At 40.5% G+C, this 16,957-nt stretch overlaps 2 protein-coding genes across 3 annotated transcripts in view; both read right to left on the bottom strand.

Moving 5' to 3' along the window:
- Positions 1 to 537: 537 nt before the first annotated feature.
- Positions 538 to 16,957, bottom strand: part of TMEM161A (transmembrane protein 161A) — a 40,867-nt gene continuing 24,447 nt past the window's right edge. Inside the window, exons 5-12 of the mRNA XM_072156056.1 lie at positions 7,856 to 8,012; positions 7,572 to 7,723; positions 7,291 to 7,351; positions 5,417 to 5,560; positions 4,287 to 4,400; positions 2,679 to 2,853; positions 2,342 to 2,438; positions 538 to 1,172 (exon numbers count right to left, since the gene is read on the bottom strand). Coding sequence (XP_072012157.1) covers positions 892 to 1,172; positions 2,342 to 2,438; positions 2,679 to 2,853; positions 4,287 to 4,400; positions 5,417 to 5,560; positions 7,291 to 7,351; positions 7,572 to 7,723; positions 7,856 to 8,012 — 1,181 coding nt within the window. The 3' untranslated portion in view covers positions 538 to 891. The remainder of the gene's footprint in view (positions 1,173 to 2,341; positions 2,439 to 2,678; positions 2,854 to 4,286; positions 4,401 to 5,416; positions 5,561 to 7,290; positions 7,352 to 7,571; positions 7,724 to 7,855; positions 8,013 to 16,957) is intronic.
- Positions 13,015 to 15,165, bottom strand: LOC140135071 (uncharacterized). Of its 2 annotated transcripts, XM_072156104.1 has the most exons (5): positions 14,534 to 15,165; positions 14,267 to 14,385; positions 13,905 to 14,162; positions 13,587 to 13,710; positions 13,015 to 13,101 (listed from the first exon to the last, which is right to left on the bottom strand). In XM_072156104.1, the coding sequence occupies exons 1-2, from the start codon at positions 14,985 to 14,987 to the stop codon at positions 14,378 to 14,380; spliced, it is 462 nt and encodes a 153-aa protein (XP_072012205.1). In that variant the 5' UTR covers positions 14,988 to 15,165; the 3' UTR covers positions 13,015 to 13,101; positions 13,587 to 13,710; positions 13,905 to 14,162; positions 14,267 to 14,377. The 2 variants fall into 2 exon arrangements, with proteins under 2 accessions (XP_072012205.1, XP_072012194.1); XM_072156093.1 differs by having other exon boundaries at positions 14,267 to 15,165.

Below are 16,957 nucleotides of genomic sequence, written 5' to 3'. Positions count from 1 at the left end.
GTGGCTCTGCCATAGAAGTGTATTAGGGCTCATGCTCACAAATGTGTGCAGCTCTTAGAAACAGGTCATATGGTGGACTGATACAGGCTGTACACAGTGCTGAGGACGGGAGTATAGAAATACCAAGCAAGATTGTCCCGTGGGTCAGAACTGTAATAGTTAATATAATCCCAGCAGGGATGTCCTTTCATTATATTTCTATATAATGCAGGGACTCCCGTCCACTGCACTATGTGTAGTCCGTGAGATCGGCCACCATACGTTTGTGTGCATGAATCCTTAGAACATGAAAAATACTGAAGCAACAAGTCATCCACTGCCATCCACTTCTGCGGATCAGTTGCTAGGTAACCCAATCACGTGACACTCCAATGGGTTGAGACAAGCTAGTGACATAATTTACAAGCCTTATGATTTTTTTTGCATATTTGCAAAAACAGATGACACGTGGACCGATTTTGCATAGATTCTCATAGTCAAGTGTGAAGTGACATTTTACATTGTGTATATAGTTTTTATTCATTTAAAGTAAACCTGTTGTGAGTGGGTCAAGATGACCCAATTTATTATAGTACTATGTGCCAAAAAAATACAATCTGCTCTAAAGAAAACACACAAATTAAACACAAAAAACATACATAAAGAAATACAGATCCAAATCTCTGATTCAGTCCATTTAACATTAAAGTCGGTGCTTGCTCACATGCTTAAATTATTGTTGTCATTGATATAAAACGTCTTCTTCCCTTTTATGGTTACTTTGGTTATTTCATTTCAAATGTGCTGGAGAAGGTGATGTAGTCATAGTAAAAATTATTTGATAATGGTGATCTGCTCAACAGAAAGCTCAAAAAGCTTAATAGAGTCTTCATGATTTTCTTTTACATTTTTCTACGAGGCTCCTAGGTACTGATGGAAGTACAAGCCAAACAGGCTAGTGACAATTTGACACACTGAGACCCACCAGGTCAGAAAACCAAAAAGCCCACGAAAGAAAATAGACGAGAAGATGTTTCGAAAAGCACCCAGTGCCCCTATTATCTGCTCGACGGCAATCTGAACATCCTCAGAGTCTTCCTCTTCTTCAGAAGATGCAATGGGCGGTGCAGTAGTGGGCTCTACCACTGGGGTAAAGCCAACTGGCTCTGGGAACAGACCCCAAGAATAATCACCTGCAAATATACACATAATTATAAAACACTTACACTTTGTAACATGAAAGACAATCCTTTACAATACCCAAATTAAAATATTTTTTTGTTACTCAATCCCTCTTACTCAAGCACAAAACAGTGGAAAAATAAACACATTATGCTACAGAGAATTATACACAATCCTAAATGTGTATAAGAAGAGCAGTATGACCCGCAGAGAGCGTAGTATACTGCTCAACGATTCACAAAGAAAAATCTATGAAAAAATGTACTAGACATTTAATAAAGTCATCAGCTAAAAAGCCAGAGGACTACCATATGTAAGTGACCAGAAGAGAGTAAAGGGGAAGAAAAAAAAGAGAAAAAGGTAGAGACAGAAAGAAGAAGAAGAAGAAAAAAAGGGGGGGATTATATATAACCCTTCGTGTTCATATGGTTTACTGTATTAGCACTGTACTAATTATTATAGCACTGAATTGTGGTAATGAACCATGCAAATGCCCTGTGATCTAGTTTTTAGAAGTCATAAACACACAGTGAACTACCTTCGGAAGGTACAGTATATGTATGAGATATGCACTAAACCTAACACTATGGCTTGGACATAGCAAGTGAGCATAGTGCAGTTGCTTTGTCAGATTCTACTCTTGAAAAGTGAACGCTGCACTGCGAGTGGATACTATGGGCCATTTCAAAACTCTGATCCTATACATCCATGCAGCAGGTTCACCACTATGTATGACTATCGGAAAGCTCTAAAGCACTTGATAACATTCACTGATTGATCATTTCCCTCAATTACTTTTTAGATCAAAGTTGTTATATCCATGGCAAAATGATGTAAAAATTTTGGGCTGCTACTCAGTGGACCTATCTGATGTAACATATGTACAATGTAACATTGAGGTTACCTAATCTAACATATTTTACAACTGTTGTAGTTTCTGGTGCATTAGCAACTGATCAGTAAAGGGGTCCGTGGGATTTGGCTCCCAAGATCTAATAGATGTCCTGTCTTTAGGGTCAGGCAGCGCACAGTGGAAGACTAAAATCCTTCTCTCCTGGTGACCAAGGGAACAGCTCACGTGAAAGTGTAGACATCCAAGCATCACAGCACATAATAAATGGCTTTACCTGCACATACATATACATATATAATGTTCAGAATCATTTAGAATGTGACCTACCCATAGATTTCAGCAGAAGAACACAGTGAAGGGTAAAAATAATTGGAGCCAGGTACTGCAGGGCCACCACTGTAAGGTAACAAAAGATGCGGGAAATCTGTGCAAGAACAAAAGCAACAGAATGAAGTCACATTTATTAAAATTCACATTTTTCAGATGCTACATTGGGTGCAAATCAATCTTCAGTCAGTAATTACAGACCTCAAAAGAGTATGCTCTTCCTAAGGAAGTAATATAGGCTACTGTTCATGCCCAATGGAGAGATTTAGCCTTTGTTCTAAGGTCCCCAATAGCAAATTTATATTCACTTTCTTCTGGTTGTCTGTTGGCTACTTACTTTACGCTGAATCTCCAACATGGAAATCCGCCCAGCCTCCCTTTTCATTTGCTCAACCCAACGACTGGCTATTCCTAGATATGCTTGTAAATGGAAGCGGGTCAGGGAGAGGCGAAGGAGACATAAAATTACAATGATCCAGAGACGGAAAGTATTGTACGTGGAATGTGACATACTGGAAACATAAAAGACAGAATTTTTATTGTTAGTTATAAGCCTAAAAGAAAAGAACAAAATTTAGTGCACCGGCCATTATTTAATTCATCATTAGGCCTCATTCACACATGAAGGGATTTATAAAGATTTCATAGTAAACAAAATTGAAATTAAAAAAAATTTAAGCGAATCACAGGAATAAGAAAAGTCAGATTACTTTTTTGTGACTTATATTGCTGCGTTTGGGGGTACAGTTTAAGTTGTGTAATGCAAGGTGGGTGAAGAATCTGCATTAAGAAATCTCAGCCATAACAGACCTGTCATGGATTCAAAACCTGCAACATTAAAGGGATATTCCAGGAATCAGTATAATTCATATACAAATGGGTCCTTAAAATATAACCTAATATGTAATAAGTTGTTATTTAAAATTGTGCTCCCCTTAGCAGAAAAATGCTGCTGACATAGACTGTAATGAAGAATTAAAATGCTACTGGCCCTTTAATCAGTCCGTTAATTTCCTCCGCGCGGTCCGTTAAAGAGCAGACACAGGACAGAAGATGGCCGCTGGTCACATGTCTACATCACATGTCCTGCACCTGCCTGGGCAGGTCATGTGATCACCACTACGTTTGGCTGTAGTCGGTTGGTTGCAGTGCATCCAGTATGGCCAGTGTTGTGGTGATGGCAGTTACACATCATTACTATGGTAACAGTGCAAGAAAACCTGTTAGATCATCACTGGGAGCAGTTCATAAGAGGGAGGAGGAGTTACTGAGGACTAAAGGATCTTGGGACTTGTAGTTTCCAATGGCGGCCATCTTGGTGATAACTTTGGAGAGAGGCCATAAAATTTTGTGAATCATAAAATCAAACTATTTAAGCTCAATTTTGTGACTAATGACATTAAGTTTTGTTATAGACATGTATTTATAGCATCATGGGTTTTTGTATCAGATGTTCATATTCCCTGAATACCCCTTTAACATTTTAAGCTGCAGTTATTTTATGCAGTGTGTGGATGGGTTTTGCTCAAATCCCATCCACTATTCTGTGACTGTAACCTGTTGCCATTACGGCGTGTTAGAAAACGTATCATCGAACCAAAGTTCTCAGAAAAGCTGCAGATGCCAAAAAAGTGTTTAGAGAAAGAAAGAGCATTAAGAGCATGCAACATTTGTTTAATAAAAATTACAAAAAAACTGTAGCAGAAGGGGATTTTGGAAACCCTTTTCCTGCTGTAACTAGACAACACAGAACCACGTGTGAATGTAACCCAAATGTATACTATAAAGTAAAGGTGTGAAGGATATCATATATAAGTTGACAAAATTATATTACAAATGGATATCAGATAAGCAGTCACTCGGTCTTAAAATTTAGTGAAAAGGAAAAACAAAACTAACACACTTTAGTTTAACTCTGAGCACTTTTAGATTTGTGTTTACTTACAGCTGAACGGTGTCTTTACCCATTGGTGCATTCAAAAGGAAGTCTCTGGTGATTGGGCGGATCCACAATACCACCACTATGACAGGGGGCAGAAAACTGGCATGAAGTAGAAGCCTGCATAAAATAGGTCATATCACATGTCAATAATGAATTTTCTACTGTATTCAGACACATTTTCCAACATTTCCATAACATAGCAGCTGTGTATATACTATATTAGCATAATCCTGCACATTTTTACTATTTGTCTGGACATTCCAGTAATTGTTTATAGCCATGTAAGAATAAGACCCCTCCATTCTCCTCCAGCTTACAGTATTTACCGCATATACTCGAGTATAAGCCGACCCGAGTATAAGCCGAGACCCCTAATTTTACCATCAAAAACCGGGAAAACCTATTGACTCGAGTATAAGCCGAGGTAGGGAAATGCATTGGTCACAGACCCCCCAGTATGTAGCCAGCCTGCCCCCAGTAGTATACAGCACAGCCCCCAGTAGTATACAGCACAGCCCAGCCTGCCCCCAGTAGTATACAGCCTGCCCAGCATTAAAAAAAAACAAAAAAAACTAAACTTATATACTCACCCTCCGGTGGCCCCGACGTGCAGCATTGCTCCCTGATGTCCGAGCGGGTCCTTTTCTGGCTTCCGCGCCCGTCTTCTTGCTTCTCTAACTTCGTGCTGGGCGCCACCATTGTTCTCCCCCGGACGGCGCCTAGTATGACGCGCCACTGCTGACGTCATACTAGGCGCCGCCTGGAAGAAAAACATGGCGGCGCCCGGCACGAAGTTAGAGAAGCAAGAATACGGGCGCGGAAGCCAGAAGAGGACCCGAGCGGACATCGGGGGAGCAGCGCTGCACGTCGGGGCCATCAGAGGGTGAGTATATAAGTTTATTATTTTTAAAATATTTTTTAAGTATATATATTAAGTATAGGGGACGTTTTTCAGCACATTTTTTGTGCTGAAAAACACGGCTTATACACGAGTATATACGGTACCTTCCATAGCAGGACATAATTTAACTACAGAATGGATATATAGAGATATATATATATATATATATATACATACACACACACACACACACAGGATGGAAAATATATCTAATATAATGAAATATACTTACTGGAGCATTGGCCTATCTGCTGCCATCTTGAGAGCATCCAGGTGAGTCTGAGCCAAACGTAGGCCAGGAAATGTCAGACAAGCCCCAAGGAATGAGCATAGTGCCACAAGTGCAATTTTGAAACCCAGTTTAATAAAGGGAACTCTACAAAAATAACACACAAGGACATGATACACAACTTACATACTTATTGAAAATTAACATACAATAAAAAAAACAAATGATTTAATATTAAATGTAAAGGGACTGGAGTTCAGTTTTTTGTAAGATACATAACAGAGGTGCAATGGAGCTTCTGGGACCCAATGCAAAATCTGTAGCAGCCCTCCTTCAGACTATAGTATATAGTTATAGCACTGGTCTGTTTATATGGGGAAAAAAACAGTAGTCAACCCCCAAGGTTCTTGAGCCTGCACCTACTCAACTTATACCCCAAAGAGAGAAAATTTCGTAGGGAAACCTATGACCTACTGACATTTCACTTGTTTTGTTGTAGATTTGAGGTACTTTCTAAAAAGTTTTAGAATTAAATAGGATTAGGGTTTTGTTTCTGTAGAATCTGTGCAACTTTTTTACATGTCGGCCAGGGGCGTCGCTAAGTCAAAAGATCTGGGGCTTGAGGCCCGGATCTTTTGGCAGAAGCCTCAAATCTCTGCAGGTCAGCATGACATCTGCCCCGCTGCCCGGCACAGATCATGATGAGAACGTGTGCACTCATTGCTCTTCCCTGCTGGTCCTAGCCTCTGGGAGAAATTAGAATAATACTCCCTGATTCACAAAGAAAAATCTATGGAAAAATGTACTAGAAATGTAATAAAGTCCTCAGCTAAAAAGGACCTGCAGGACCTGTGACGATGTCATGATCACATGACCGGCATGGTGAACGTAATGCACAGTTGCACACCAGTGAGGTAAAGAGGAAATGTAATAGCAGCTACGGGAAGGGGGAGAACATGGGGGGCTGTGTGGGGCACATTACTCACTGGGGGCAGCTGTGTGGGGCACATTACTCACTGGGGGTAGCTATGTGGGGCACATTACTCACTGGGGGAAAACTGTGTGGGGTGCGTTCCAATATGGCACTAGGACGGGCCTCGGTTGGATCTCATTTGGGTTTCCAGTGAAACATGTGTGATCGGTAACAAGCACCTGGTTTTGTTTTGGGCCTGGGAACCGAGAGGAACATAAGACGTGGTGATGGCTAATGGAGAAGATGGAGGACACGTCACCTGTATAGGGATTTCTCCTGTAGCTGTATATCCCCTCAATAAATATGTTATTGGCACAACCACATGTGAGGGGGTTAAGTACAGGGGGAATTACACATGCATTGGGGCCCGTGCCCCGGACCTTTTAAGACCCTAGCAACGCCCCTGGCGGCCAGACACAGTGTATTTCCAACATGTCCCACAAGAAAAATCTGAAAATTGGAGCAGGTTGTACACTGCATACCATAAGAAATGGAAACTGTTAATCTTCTAAACTGTTGTAATCATTGCCATGTGCAATATGTGGAAACTGAAAAACCTGTTGTATCCAGGTGTTATATATAAATAGAAAGATTATTTTCTGGAGGGAAAACATACATATAATAGATCTAACATATCATGAGAAAGTCTCAGCCAATTACTGCTAAAGTCTAAAAGTGTAGAGAAAAGATGGTTATGTCGACAAATATTATCATGCCATTTTATATTGGGCTGATACAACTTCCTCCATTAGTAATGGATATGTCATCATTGAAAACTGTGAAGTGAAGATAAGCCTTATAATGTTCCCAAGATTTCACAGCTCTTGAAAACTGTGCATTTTAAACATACTGCAAAGTATGTTAATAAAATATAGTAAGAAAATGGTAAAACAAAATAACTTACGATAACTGCCAGCCTTGCTGTTTTAGTAAAATGTCCAAATTGTGGCAGATGCTATTGATACCTGAAAAATGATACACAATGAGAGTGGGCTTTGCTCCGTCTTCATTATTGTGCATTTAAAAGGACATGGCTGTTATCTTATGAAAGACATGAAACAACTAAGGAAAGTTAGATAAAAAGATACAACACAAAACAATAAGATACAATGGTGAACACAAATGTACTATTTAGGCAGCAGTGTTAAGTAAGCGTAGACTACAGGAGATAAATGAATGTGCTACCTGGTTCCAGCCCAAACTCCAGATACTCTTCTCTTATGATCATCACTATCATGGCAATGAGCATGAAGAAAAAGGCAAAAGTCAAGCAGACAGAGCGCTCTCCCCCCTCTTCTGAACGGAAGTAGTGCTTCATCATGGTAAAGAGGATTTTGCTATGGTGTTTTTTCACTAAGGAAATTTAAATCTTAAAGATGCAAATCCCATTACATAAATTACTGTACAAAGCTCCCTTAGTAGTCAAGATCCCATTCCCCAAACCCTCTTCATTACCCCTTAAAGGATACATAGAGAAAATGACAGTCATCAGACACCACAGAACACCAATGTTGATTTCATTCTGGGCATCCACTAAACAGTAGTAGCCTTCGGTGAACAGGTAGATGATAGTTGAATATAATGAAAAGTCTATGAACCACTGGTATTCCAGGAAATATCGTAGAACTGCAAAATAAAATAACAAATTTGATGCCATTATATACTTGGAGGATGTATATAATACTAACAACCTGTCACTCAATATTACTATGACATTTTAGTGAGTGAAATGCTATCATAAGAGAACTTCTGTAACACTTCCCAAACAGCTTTCACCACAGCTGATGTAATAACCAATGCAGGTTTCGAAAGGGACAGAAGTACTAGGGATAAATAAGTTTGGATTAATGACAACCACACATGAGGACAATAAAATGTCTCACTTATCATGTAGTATGATAATGTTAGTGGATGCCTCTCTTAACCTGCAAACTTATACCTGATCAACAAAATTGTGGAGAAGTGTCTGATAGCAAGAGGTCTATATTTTAGGATCCCCAGGTATTAGGAGACCTAGGACCAACAAGAGAATGGTAATGTTCTGTATGAATTGAGTGCTAGTGAGCGTGCCTAAACCATTAACTTCTATGGGAAAGCAGTTTGGGAAGCCCCACACAAGAAAATGGAGCACTGGCCAAGCATGCACATCAGCGCTCCATTTATATGTTGCACCCGAAGACCTGGATTTTCCTGCCTGCAGCAGACGGAGCCTAAGGAATTACTTTTTTCCCATCATCCGAACAAGGTATGTGTCTAAATAGTGGGAAAACCCTGATAAGGGTGTCCCCAACAGCTAGTTATCAGACAATACATATGCATTATGTACCCACCTTTCCTGTGTAAAAGAAATCCCATTAGCGTTCACCACACATTATACAGTAGGACAAAACCAGTATTTTGTACAACCTGCCTAAACATACTAAAAGCCATTGTGGCACAGTACAAGTGACTTCAATTATATTGCATGGGAAAGGCTGGTAATCCATTCCTTCTGGACACACGTCATGAGTACCTTAAATGATGGGACAGGGGCTTTTGATCCTACATCACTAGAAATGTCAACAAAATGGGGCAGGTTTTACACTGTTTGAGATTCAGGTAACATAAATTAGATCTAAAAAGGTGCCAGTGGCTGATGCTGGAGAATGTGGCACATCTTTCAACTGTCTATTCCAATGTCTTGTTTATCCCACCTATTTGTTTGATTACTTTGTGGCACAATTTCGACACACATTATTGTATCCCCAGTGATTCCCTTTCCAGATAGGTCACACCGGTGTCCTTCCAATCACGATGCCTCCCTGCTTCTCTATAGACAAATACTTGGCACATTAGGGGACTTTTGATCCCATAGTCTGCCAAGTGCTGAGGGTCCCAGAGGTTGGATCCCAATAACAGAAACTTATCCACCATCACATAATTAATGGATCAATGTCTTTAGCAGCACAACCACTTTAATAAATGTGGTGCCAGGCATGTATACCACTCTCCAGACATTCTTATGTGCAATTTCCTCAGTTATGTTGCAATGTACGGGTTGGTCCGCAACATCTACCATGGATCATTTTATTGTTGGTTTTGTAATGCTGCTTTGGTCTACATTTTTATCTTTATTTTTTTTCTGATTAGAACCAAACAAGATTTGAGAGGGGAAAATAATGCAATAGACAAATAACACATCCAAATAATGATACTTTAGAAAAGAGAGGGAAAGTGGATGTGCAAACAAGATAAATTTTATTATTTCATCAATATACAAAGATAAAAACATTTAAAAACCCAAGAAATGGGAAAAAGAACACAATGGTCTCTCCTCAGAAATATTTCATATATGTACAACCAACAATGGATAACAAAGCTGCTAAATATAAAGGTGTAAAAATATGCACAAAATCACATGTAATAATAAGGTGCAAAGTGCCTAGACTGAATACATACAACGGTTCTTGGACTGTGTGCTGTGTGGTGTACAAGACAAGTAGAGACAGTGTCTCAATGCAAGGTGTTTACATATTATGAGATCAAAAAACGAAACAAAACATGGATAAAGTGCTGCGTGCAAAAAATAGCAGCTAGTGGTGTAGATACACAATTCAAGTAGATACAATAAAGCAGTACATCACATTATATTACCTAATGTAGAGCATGAAGAGGAGAGACCACAAACGCCCCACGCGTATCGCCCGTCTGGCGGGCTTCCTCAGGGGATAAGGAAAGGGAAATCAACCCAGCTATTTAAATCATCCAGTCCCGCCCCCCAGCGGTGTATGGATGTCCTACCATACCGCCCCTTTTAGTGTTAGAACACATCAAAGTATGATTCATAATTCATGGTGAGTCTAAAAAGGTACTGTATCAGAGGGTTTCCCCTGCCGATTTGTAAGTTTGTTAGGTTAATCTGATGTGTGAGCCAGGTTCCAAGCCATAGCAGTGCGGCATAAACTACTTCCGGGTCAAGGAGGTCAGAGATCCTGAGTCAAGTATGCATGTGTTGCCAAGCAACGGGGACAGACCCCGTGCTAAGTTTGAAGATCCGATCCGTACAACAGAAAAAAAGGAAGATATGACTCAGATGGAGTTGTAACGATCGAACAGAGTGTGTATATAAATGAACTATAGACACATAGACGCATGATCGTAGCAAAGTCTAACACTTGCGCTGTCTAGAAGATACCAAGGCAGCGTAATGCATATAATGCCAAACTGTATGTATAATCTAGAGTACAAAGATGACGGCGAGAGATCCAGATATGTGTCAATTGCGGCGGCGCACAGAGCTCTGGCAATCAACCGGGCGACACAATGTCTGCAATATCAAATTATGAATACATGCAATCTATGGTATAGAGGTAGCAGGAAAAAAAAAAAAGAAAAAAAAAAGTAAAACAAAAAAGTAAACAAAAAAGTAAACAAAAAAGTAAACAAAAATGTAAACAAAAAAATTTAGCATGTGTCAATTTATAAATGCGAAAGTTAATTGAAGCGGCGCATAATACAAACAAAAAATAAGGAAATGTAAAAATGAAACGGCGCACAGTGCATATACATATGGTACGGCGCAAAATTCAAATACATGTAATGCGGCGCAAATACAAATATGAATGATGCAAAGAAGGCAAAAATTGGCATACGTAAGAACACAATTATCGATATCTATCTATTAAGTAGAGTGCAGACTGCAAATGCGGCGTATCGCCTATTGGACTAATCTTTGCAGGTATCTATATATACAATCAAAATGGTGTAGAAGAACCCAGTATTGGATGTCTGTCCATTAATTAAGGTACAGATTGGAATTGCAATTGGATGTCGCCGATTAGACCTATCGTTGTAGATAACTGCGTATGTAGTCCAAATAGTGCGCGCTGGAAATACATTATCTGAGAATCATCAAAGTAGCATCGTGTATAAAGTATACCGCTATCCATACAGTCCTTAGATATATATACATGAATATATGATGCAAGTCACTAAGGACAAACCAAGCAGCGCTACACAGTATATAGAAAGTAAGTAATCTAGTACAAGAACTGTAGTGTGGGCAGTAGCAGGACCTAAAGGTAAGTATCACTAGTCTCAGGACGCTATCCTGGTAGGGGGCGGTATGGCAAGGACATCCACCACAGGGTGGGGTGAGGGGGAGAAGGAGAGTGGAAAAATATTCAACAATTATCAGCTAGTAATATAGTACACAATTATCAATTTTTATCCTTATTATATATCAAGGTCACCAAATGGATGAATATTAGGCAGCAAGAGATGGTAGCGGGCAGGAATGATGCATAACAGACTGTTATATGCAGCAGTACATTGATATAAGGGCTAAAGAAAAATAGGAGTCCAACTTGTGGGAGTATACAGACATTGATTAGAGCGAAGGGATCGGATCCAATAGCACCTGTGGGTGCATCGATAGCATATCTTGAAAGAGTATTGGTTATGGTCCCTCTATTGGAGCAGCAGACTGTGAATCTGAGAGTTAGGCAGATAAAAGTGATCTCATCATGCGTGCTGTGAAAAAAGGTTAACACCTATATAAAAAAGAAAAGGCAAAACGCAAATTAGTGATACAATGCAAGTGAGAGTATTAGGGGGCCCAAATACAAACTAGACTTTAAGGGGTCCAGGACAGTGACCAAACCAGTGAGAGACTGGATAAAGAGCTAGAAATAGCTGAGTGAAATACACCGAAAAGGTGAAGAAATAAGGAATGCTGTGTCCAACTGATAGAAGAAGGGATAACCAAACAAGATAGAAATAAGGTGATAAAAAAGGCATATAAAGAATGGAATGGTGTTCCAACTATTTTTTATAATGACCTGTAAACAGTAGTTCTTCGTTCAGGCCTTGTGGAGCAACAGTATCCAAGATATAGATCCATCTCGATTCGCTTCGGAGAAGTTGTGGCACTAGGCTTCCACCTCGAACATTTTGTGAGATTTTCTCAAGACCCAAGACACGCAGATCCTGTGTTCGACATCTATGAAAGTGGAGAAAATGGGCCGCTACTGAAGTGAGGGTCTTTCCTTTTTGTAAATCGGAGGCCGCTGTATTGATGGTGGACAGATGTTGTTGGCATCTCCTACGCAATTCTTGTGTGGTTTGACCCACATAGAGTTTTGGACAGGGACAGAGTAGTACATAGACCACTCCCTTGGTTTTACAATGTATGTAATCCCGAATTTTAAAGTTTCCATGATGCGTGGGGTCCTGAAATACAGAGGTTTGTATTATGTGTGGACATATCGAGCAGCCCCCGCATGGAGATGATCCTGTGAAACGGACTCCCCTCCCCAATGTGGTAGTGGGGCGCTGGAAATGACTGTTTGTGAGAGTGTCCCTCAAGTTGCGAGCACGTCGAGCCGTAAGTAACGGTTTGTCCGTGAGGAATGGGGCCAATCTCACGTCACTTTTTAAAATCCCCCAGTTTTTGTTCAGGATGTCATACAGGTCACCCCATTGGTTGTTGAATGTAGTGACTAACCTTGGTCTAGAGTCCATTGTCCGAGACTTGGTTTGAAGGAGGTCCTTTCGCTCACTCAATTTAGCTCTGGTAAAGGCTCCGGAGATTATTTTCCGAGGATATCCGCGTTCTTGGAATCTGTGGGTCAACTCCTGTGCGTGCCTCCTAAAATCTGATTGGTCGCTGCAGTTTCGCTTGAGTCTAAGAAATTGTCCCGTGGGGATTCCGTTCTTGAGGTGTCGAGGATGGAAGCTAGAAAAATGCAACAAGTTGTTAGTCGCAGTTTGTTTGCGAAAGAGGGAGGTAGTCAGAGTCGGATGGTTATAGGAAATGGAGATATCTAAGAAGTCGACTGTCGTTGTGGATAGGGTGGATGTTAACTTGATGTTCCAGGGGTTGTTGTTTAATTCTGATATAAATCCAACACAATCCTCTGAGGAGCCGGTCCAAAGGAGGAGAATGTCGTCAATGTATCGAAACCAGCCCGACACCTTGGTCTTGTAGGCGTCCAGGCGGTAGACGACATTCTCCTCCCACCATCCTAAAAATAAATTGGCATAAGAAGGGGCACATTTTGCCCCCATAGCCGTGCCTGATGTTTGTTTGAAATACGTCCGGTCAAAGATAAAGTAATTCTGGTGTAACACCAGATACAGAAGATCCAGCAAAAAGGAATCATGCCTTCTGTCCGAAGACCACTGTTTATCAAGAAAGAAAGTTACTGCTTCAAGACCTACCTTGTGGTCTATGATGGTATATAAAGCTTCCACATCCAATGTGACAAGTAGAGTAGGCGTAGAAGATCTGAAGTTTTCCAATTGCTGGATCAGATGTGTTGTGTCACGGACGTAAGATTCCAACCTAAAAACCAAGGGTTGCAGGTAAAAGTCGAGGTAGGAACATAGCTTCTCATTGAGGCCACCTATACCTGAGACAATGGGTCGTCCCGGTGGCTTCTCCAAAGATTTATGGACTTTGGGAAGCATATAAAAGGTGGGGATTATAGGTTTTTCAGTTGTAAGAAATTTTCGCTCACCCTTGTTGATGATACCTACCCGAAATGCCGCTGTTAGGAGTCGATCTATTTTATCTTTGAAAATTTGGGTGGGGTCCGAAGGTAAGGTGGTATAGAAGTTCGGGTTACTGAGTTGCCTTCGTGCTTCCTCCAGGTAGAGCTCAACCGGCCAAATTACAATATTGCCCCCTTTATCCGCCTCCTTGATCAAAAACTCTTTTTGTTTCTTCAAATTTGCAAGAGCAGAGCGTTCTGTCGGGGAAAGATTTTCTCCTTTGTTATTGTCAATTTGTAATGTCTTAATGTCACGCAGAGTAAGTTCATAGAAAATGTTCAGTGCAGGGAACAGTCTGAAGCTGGGAGTGCTTTGTGACGGGGTACGTGTGGTGAACTTTCTCTTACCTGAGTCATTAGACGCTTCCTCAAGTAGGTCCAATAAATCCCTAAAAGTTTGTCGGTCACCCTCTGGGAGAGAATCGACCAAGTCCGGTTGGTGATATAACAGCTTGAAAGCTAGTTGCCTGCAAAATAAATAAACATCTTTGGTGACCTCGAATTTATTAAGTTTATTCATGGGTGAGAAAGAAAGGCCCTTTCGTAGAACTGAAAGTTCAATGTCAGAAAGATTGTACGATGACAAATTGATAACTTGTAGGCCAGTTGACTCACCCTCTCTGGACTCCTTCTTTCCTCGTCTCGTTTTCTCGCGTTTGTAACTGGGGGACCAATCTCGGTGTCTGGGACCTCTCTTTCTAGCATTGTGACTTGATGTAGAGGCATCATCCTGTGAATTCTCAGATTCACTATTTTCAGAGGACTGCGTGTCAATCAGGTTGGTCCCCCCTATGGCATGGCTGCGTGGTGCTGGCGGGTAGTGGCGTCTCTTGTTGCCCCTGTGGGTCCAATGGTAGGCCCTCCCTCTTTCATAGTCCTTCTTGTCCCTTTGTAGTTTATTCTGTTTTGTGAGTATGATGTTTTTCTCGTATCCCTCGATCATTTCCTTCAGTTTTTTGCGAAAGGGTTCTACTAGGGAGGTTGTATCAAAGGAGATTAGGCGAGATTCCAGTTTTTTGATGAGCTCGCGTTGCTGATTTAATAGACCACGATCATGGTCCAGGAGCATGTTTACCAGTATAAGTGAGCATTGAGAGAGGCCCCTTTCCCAATTACTCTTCTCGTCCAAGTCCACCTCCCAGGAAGGGAAAATCTGTGTTCTGAGCCCCCTGGGGAAAATCTTCAACCTGAGATATTCTTCAAGGCTTCGGATATTCCACCAGAGTCTAGTGATTGATTTGTGTGCATTAATCAATTCACTGGAGAGTTTAGAAAAATCGTCATTGGCGATCGAGTCGTTTGAATCGCTGAAAATACTTGTAAATTGGCTGTTCCAAGCCATCTCGCGTGCCTGTAGGTCCATTCCTGACCCCTTGTTCCCAGTCCTGCTGCCTATAATACAGATCTAGAGAATATATATGTGACCCAACAAAAAATGATAACAATAATGAACCCCAGGAAATACAGAGTAAGGATAGAGCTCTGTAAGAAGATTTGAACCAAACAAGATTTGAGAGGGGAAAATAATGCAATAGACAAATAACACATCCAAATAATGATACTTTAGAAAAGAGAGGGAAAGTGGATGTGCAAACAAGATAAATTTTATTATTTCATCAATATACAAAGATAAAAACATTTAAAAACCCAAGAAATGGGAAAAAGAACACAATGGTCTCTCCTCAGAAATATTTCATATATGTACAACCAACAATGGATAACAAAGCTGCTAAATATAAAGGTGTAAAAATATGCACAAAATCACATGTAATAATAAGGTGCAAAGTGCCTAGACTGAATACATACAACGGTTCTTGGACTGTGTGCTGTGTGGTGTACAAGACAAGTAGAGACAGTGTCTCAATGCAAGGTGTTTACATATTATGAGATCAAAAAACGAAACAAAACATGGATAAAGTGCTGCGTGCAAAAAATAGCAGCTAGTGGTGTAGATACACAATTCAAGTAGATACAATAAAGCAGTACATCACATTATATTACCTAATGTAGAGCATGAAGAGGAGAGACCACAAACGCCCCACGCGTATCGCCCGTCTGGCGGGCTTCCTCAGGGGATAAGGAAAGGGAAATCAACCCAGCTATTTAAATCATCCAGTCCCGCCCCCCAGCGGTGTATGGATGTCCTACCATACCGCCCCTTTTAGTGTTAGAACACATCAAAGTATGATTCATAATTCATGGTGAGTCTAAAAAGGTACTGTATCAGAGGGTTTCCCCTGCCGATTTGTAAGTTTGTTAGGTTAATCTGATGTGTGAGCCAGGTTCCAAGCCATAGCAGTGCGGCATAAACTACTTCCGGGTCAAGGAGGTCAGAGATCCTGAGTCAAGTATGCATGTGTTGCCAAGCAACGGGGACAGACCCCGTGCTAAGTTTGAAGATCCGATCCGTACAACAGAAAAAAAGGAAGATATGACTCAGATGGAGTTGTAACGATCGAACAGAGTGTGTATATAAATGAACTATAGACACATAGACGCATGATCGTAGCAAAGTCTAACACTTGCGCTGTCTAGAAGATACCAAGGCAGCGTAATGCATATAATGCCAAACTGTATGTATAATCTAGAGTACAAAGATGACGGCGAGAGATCCAGATATGTGTCAATTGCGGCGGCGCACAGAGCTCTGGCAATCAACCGGGCGACACAATGTCTGCAATATCAAATTATGAATACATGCAATCTATGGTATAGAGGTAGCAGGAAAAAAAAAAAAGAAAAAAAAAAAGTAAAACAAAAAAGTAAACAAAAAAGTAAACAAAAAAGTAAACAAAAATGTAAACAAAAAAATTTAGCATGTGTCAATTTATAAATGCGAAAGTTAATTGAAGCGGCGCATAATACAAACAAAAAATAAGGAAATGTAAAAATGAAACGGCGCACAGTGCATATACATATGGTACGGCGCAAAATTCAAATACATGTAATGCGGCGCAAATACAAATATGAATGATGCAAAGAAGGCAAAAATTGGCATACGTAAGAACACAATTATCGATATCTATCTATTAAGTAGAG

Source organism: Engystomops pustulosus, chromosome 1, assembly GCF_040894005.1.
Source record: "Engystomops pustulosus chromosome 1, aEngPut4.maternal, whole genome shotgun sequence".
NCBI classification, from domain to species: domain Eukaryota; kingdom Metazoa; phylum Chordata; class Amphibia; order Anura; family Leptodactylidae; genus Engystomops; species Engystomops pustulosus.
The sequence above is the reverse complement of the archived record's forward strand: the minus strand, read 5'-3'. Positions and strand labels throughout refer to the sequence as shown.

Excerpts from the sequence above, each read along its gene's own strand:
- LOC140135071 (XM_072156093.1), bottom strand. The coding sequence starts at position 14,987 with ATGCTCCTGGACCATGATCGTGGTCTATTAAATCAGCAACGCGAGCTC.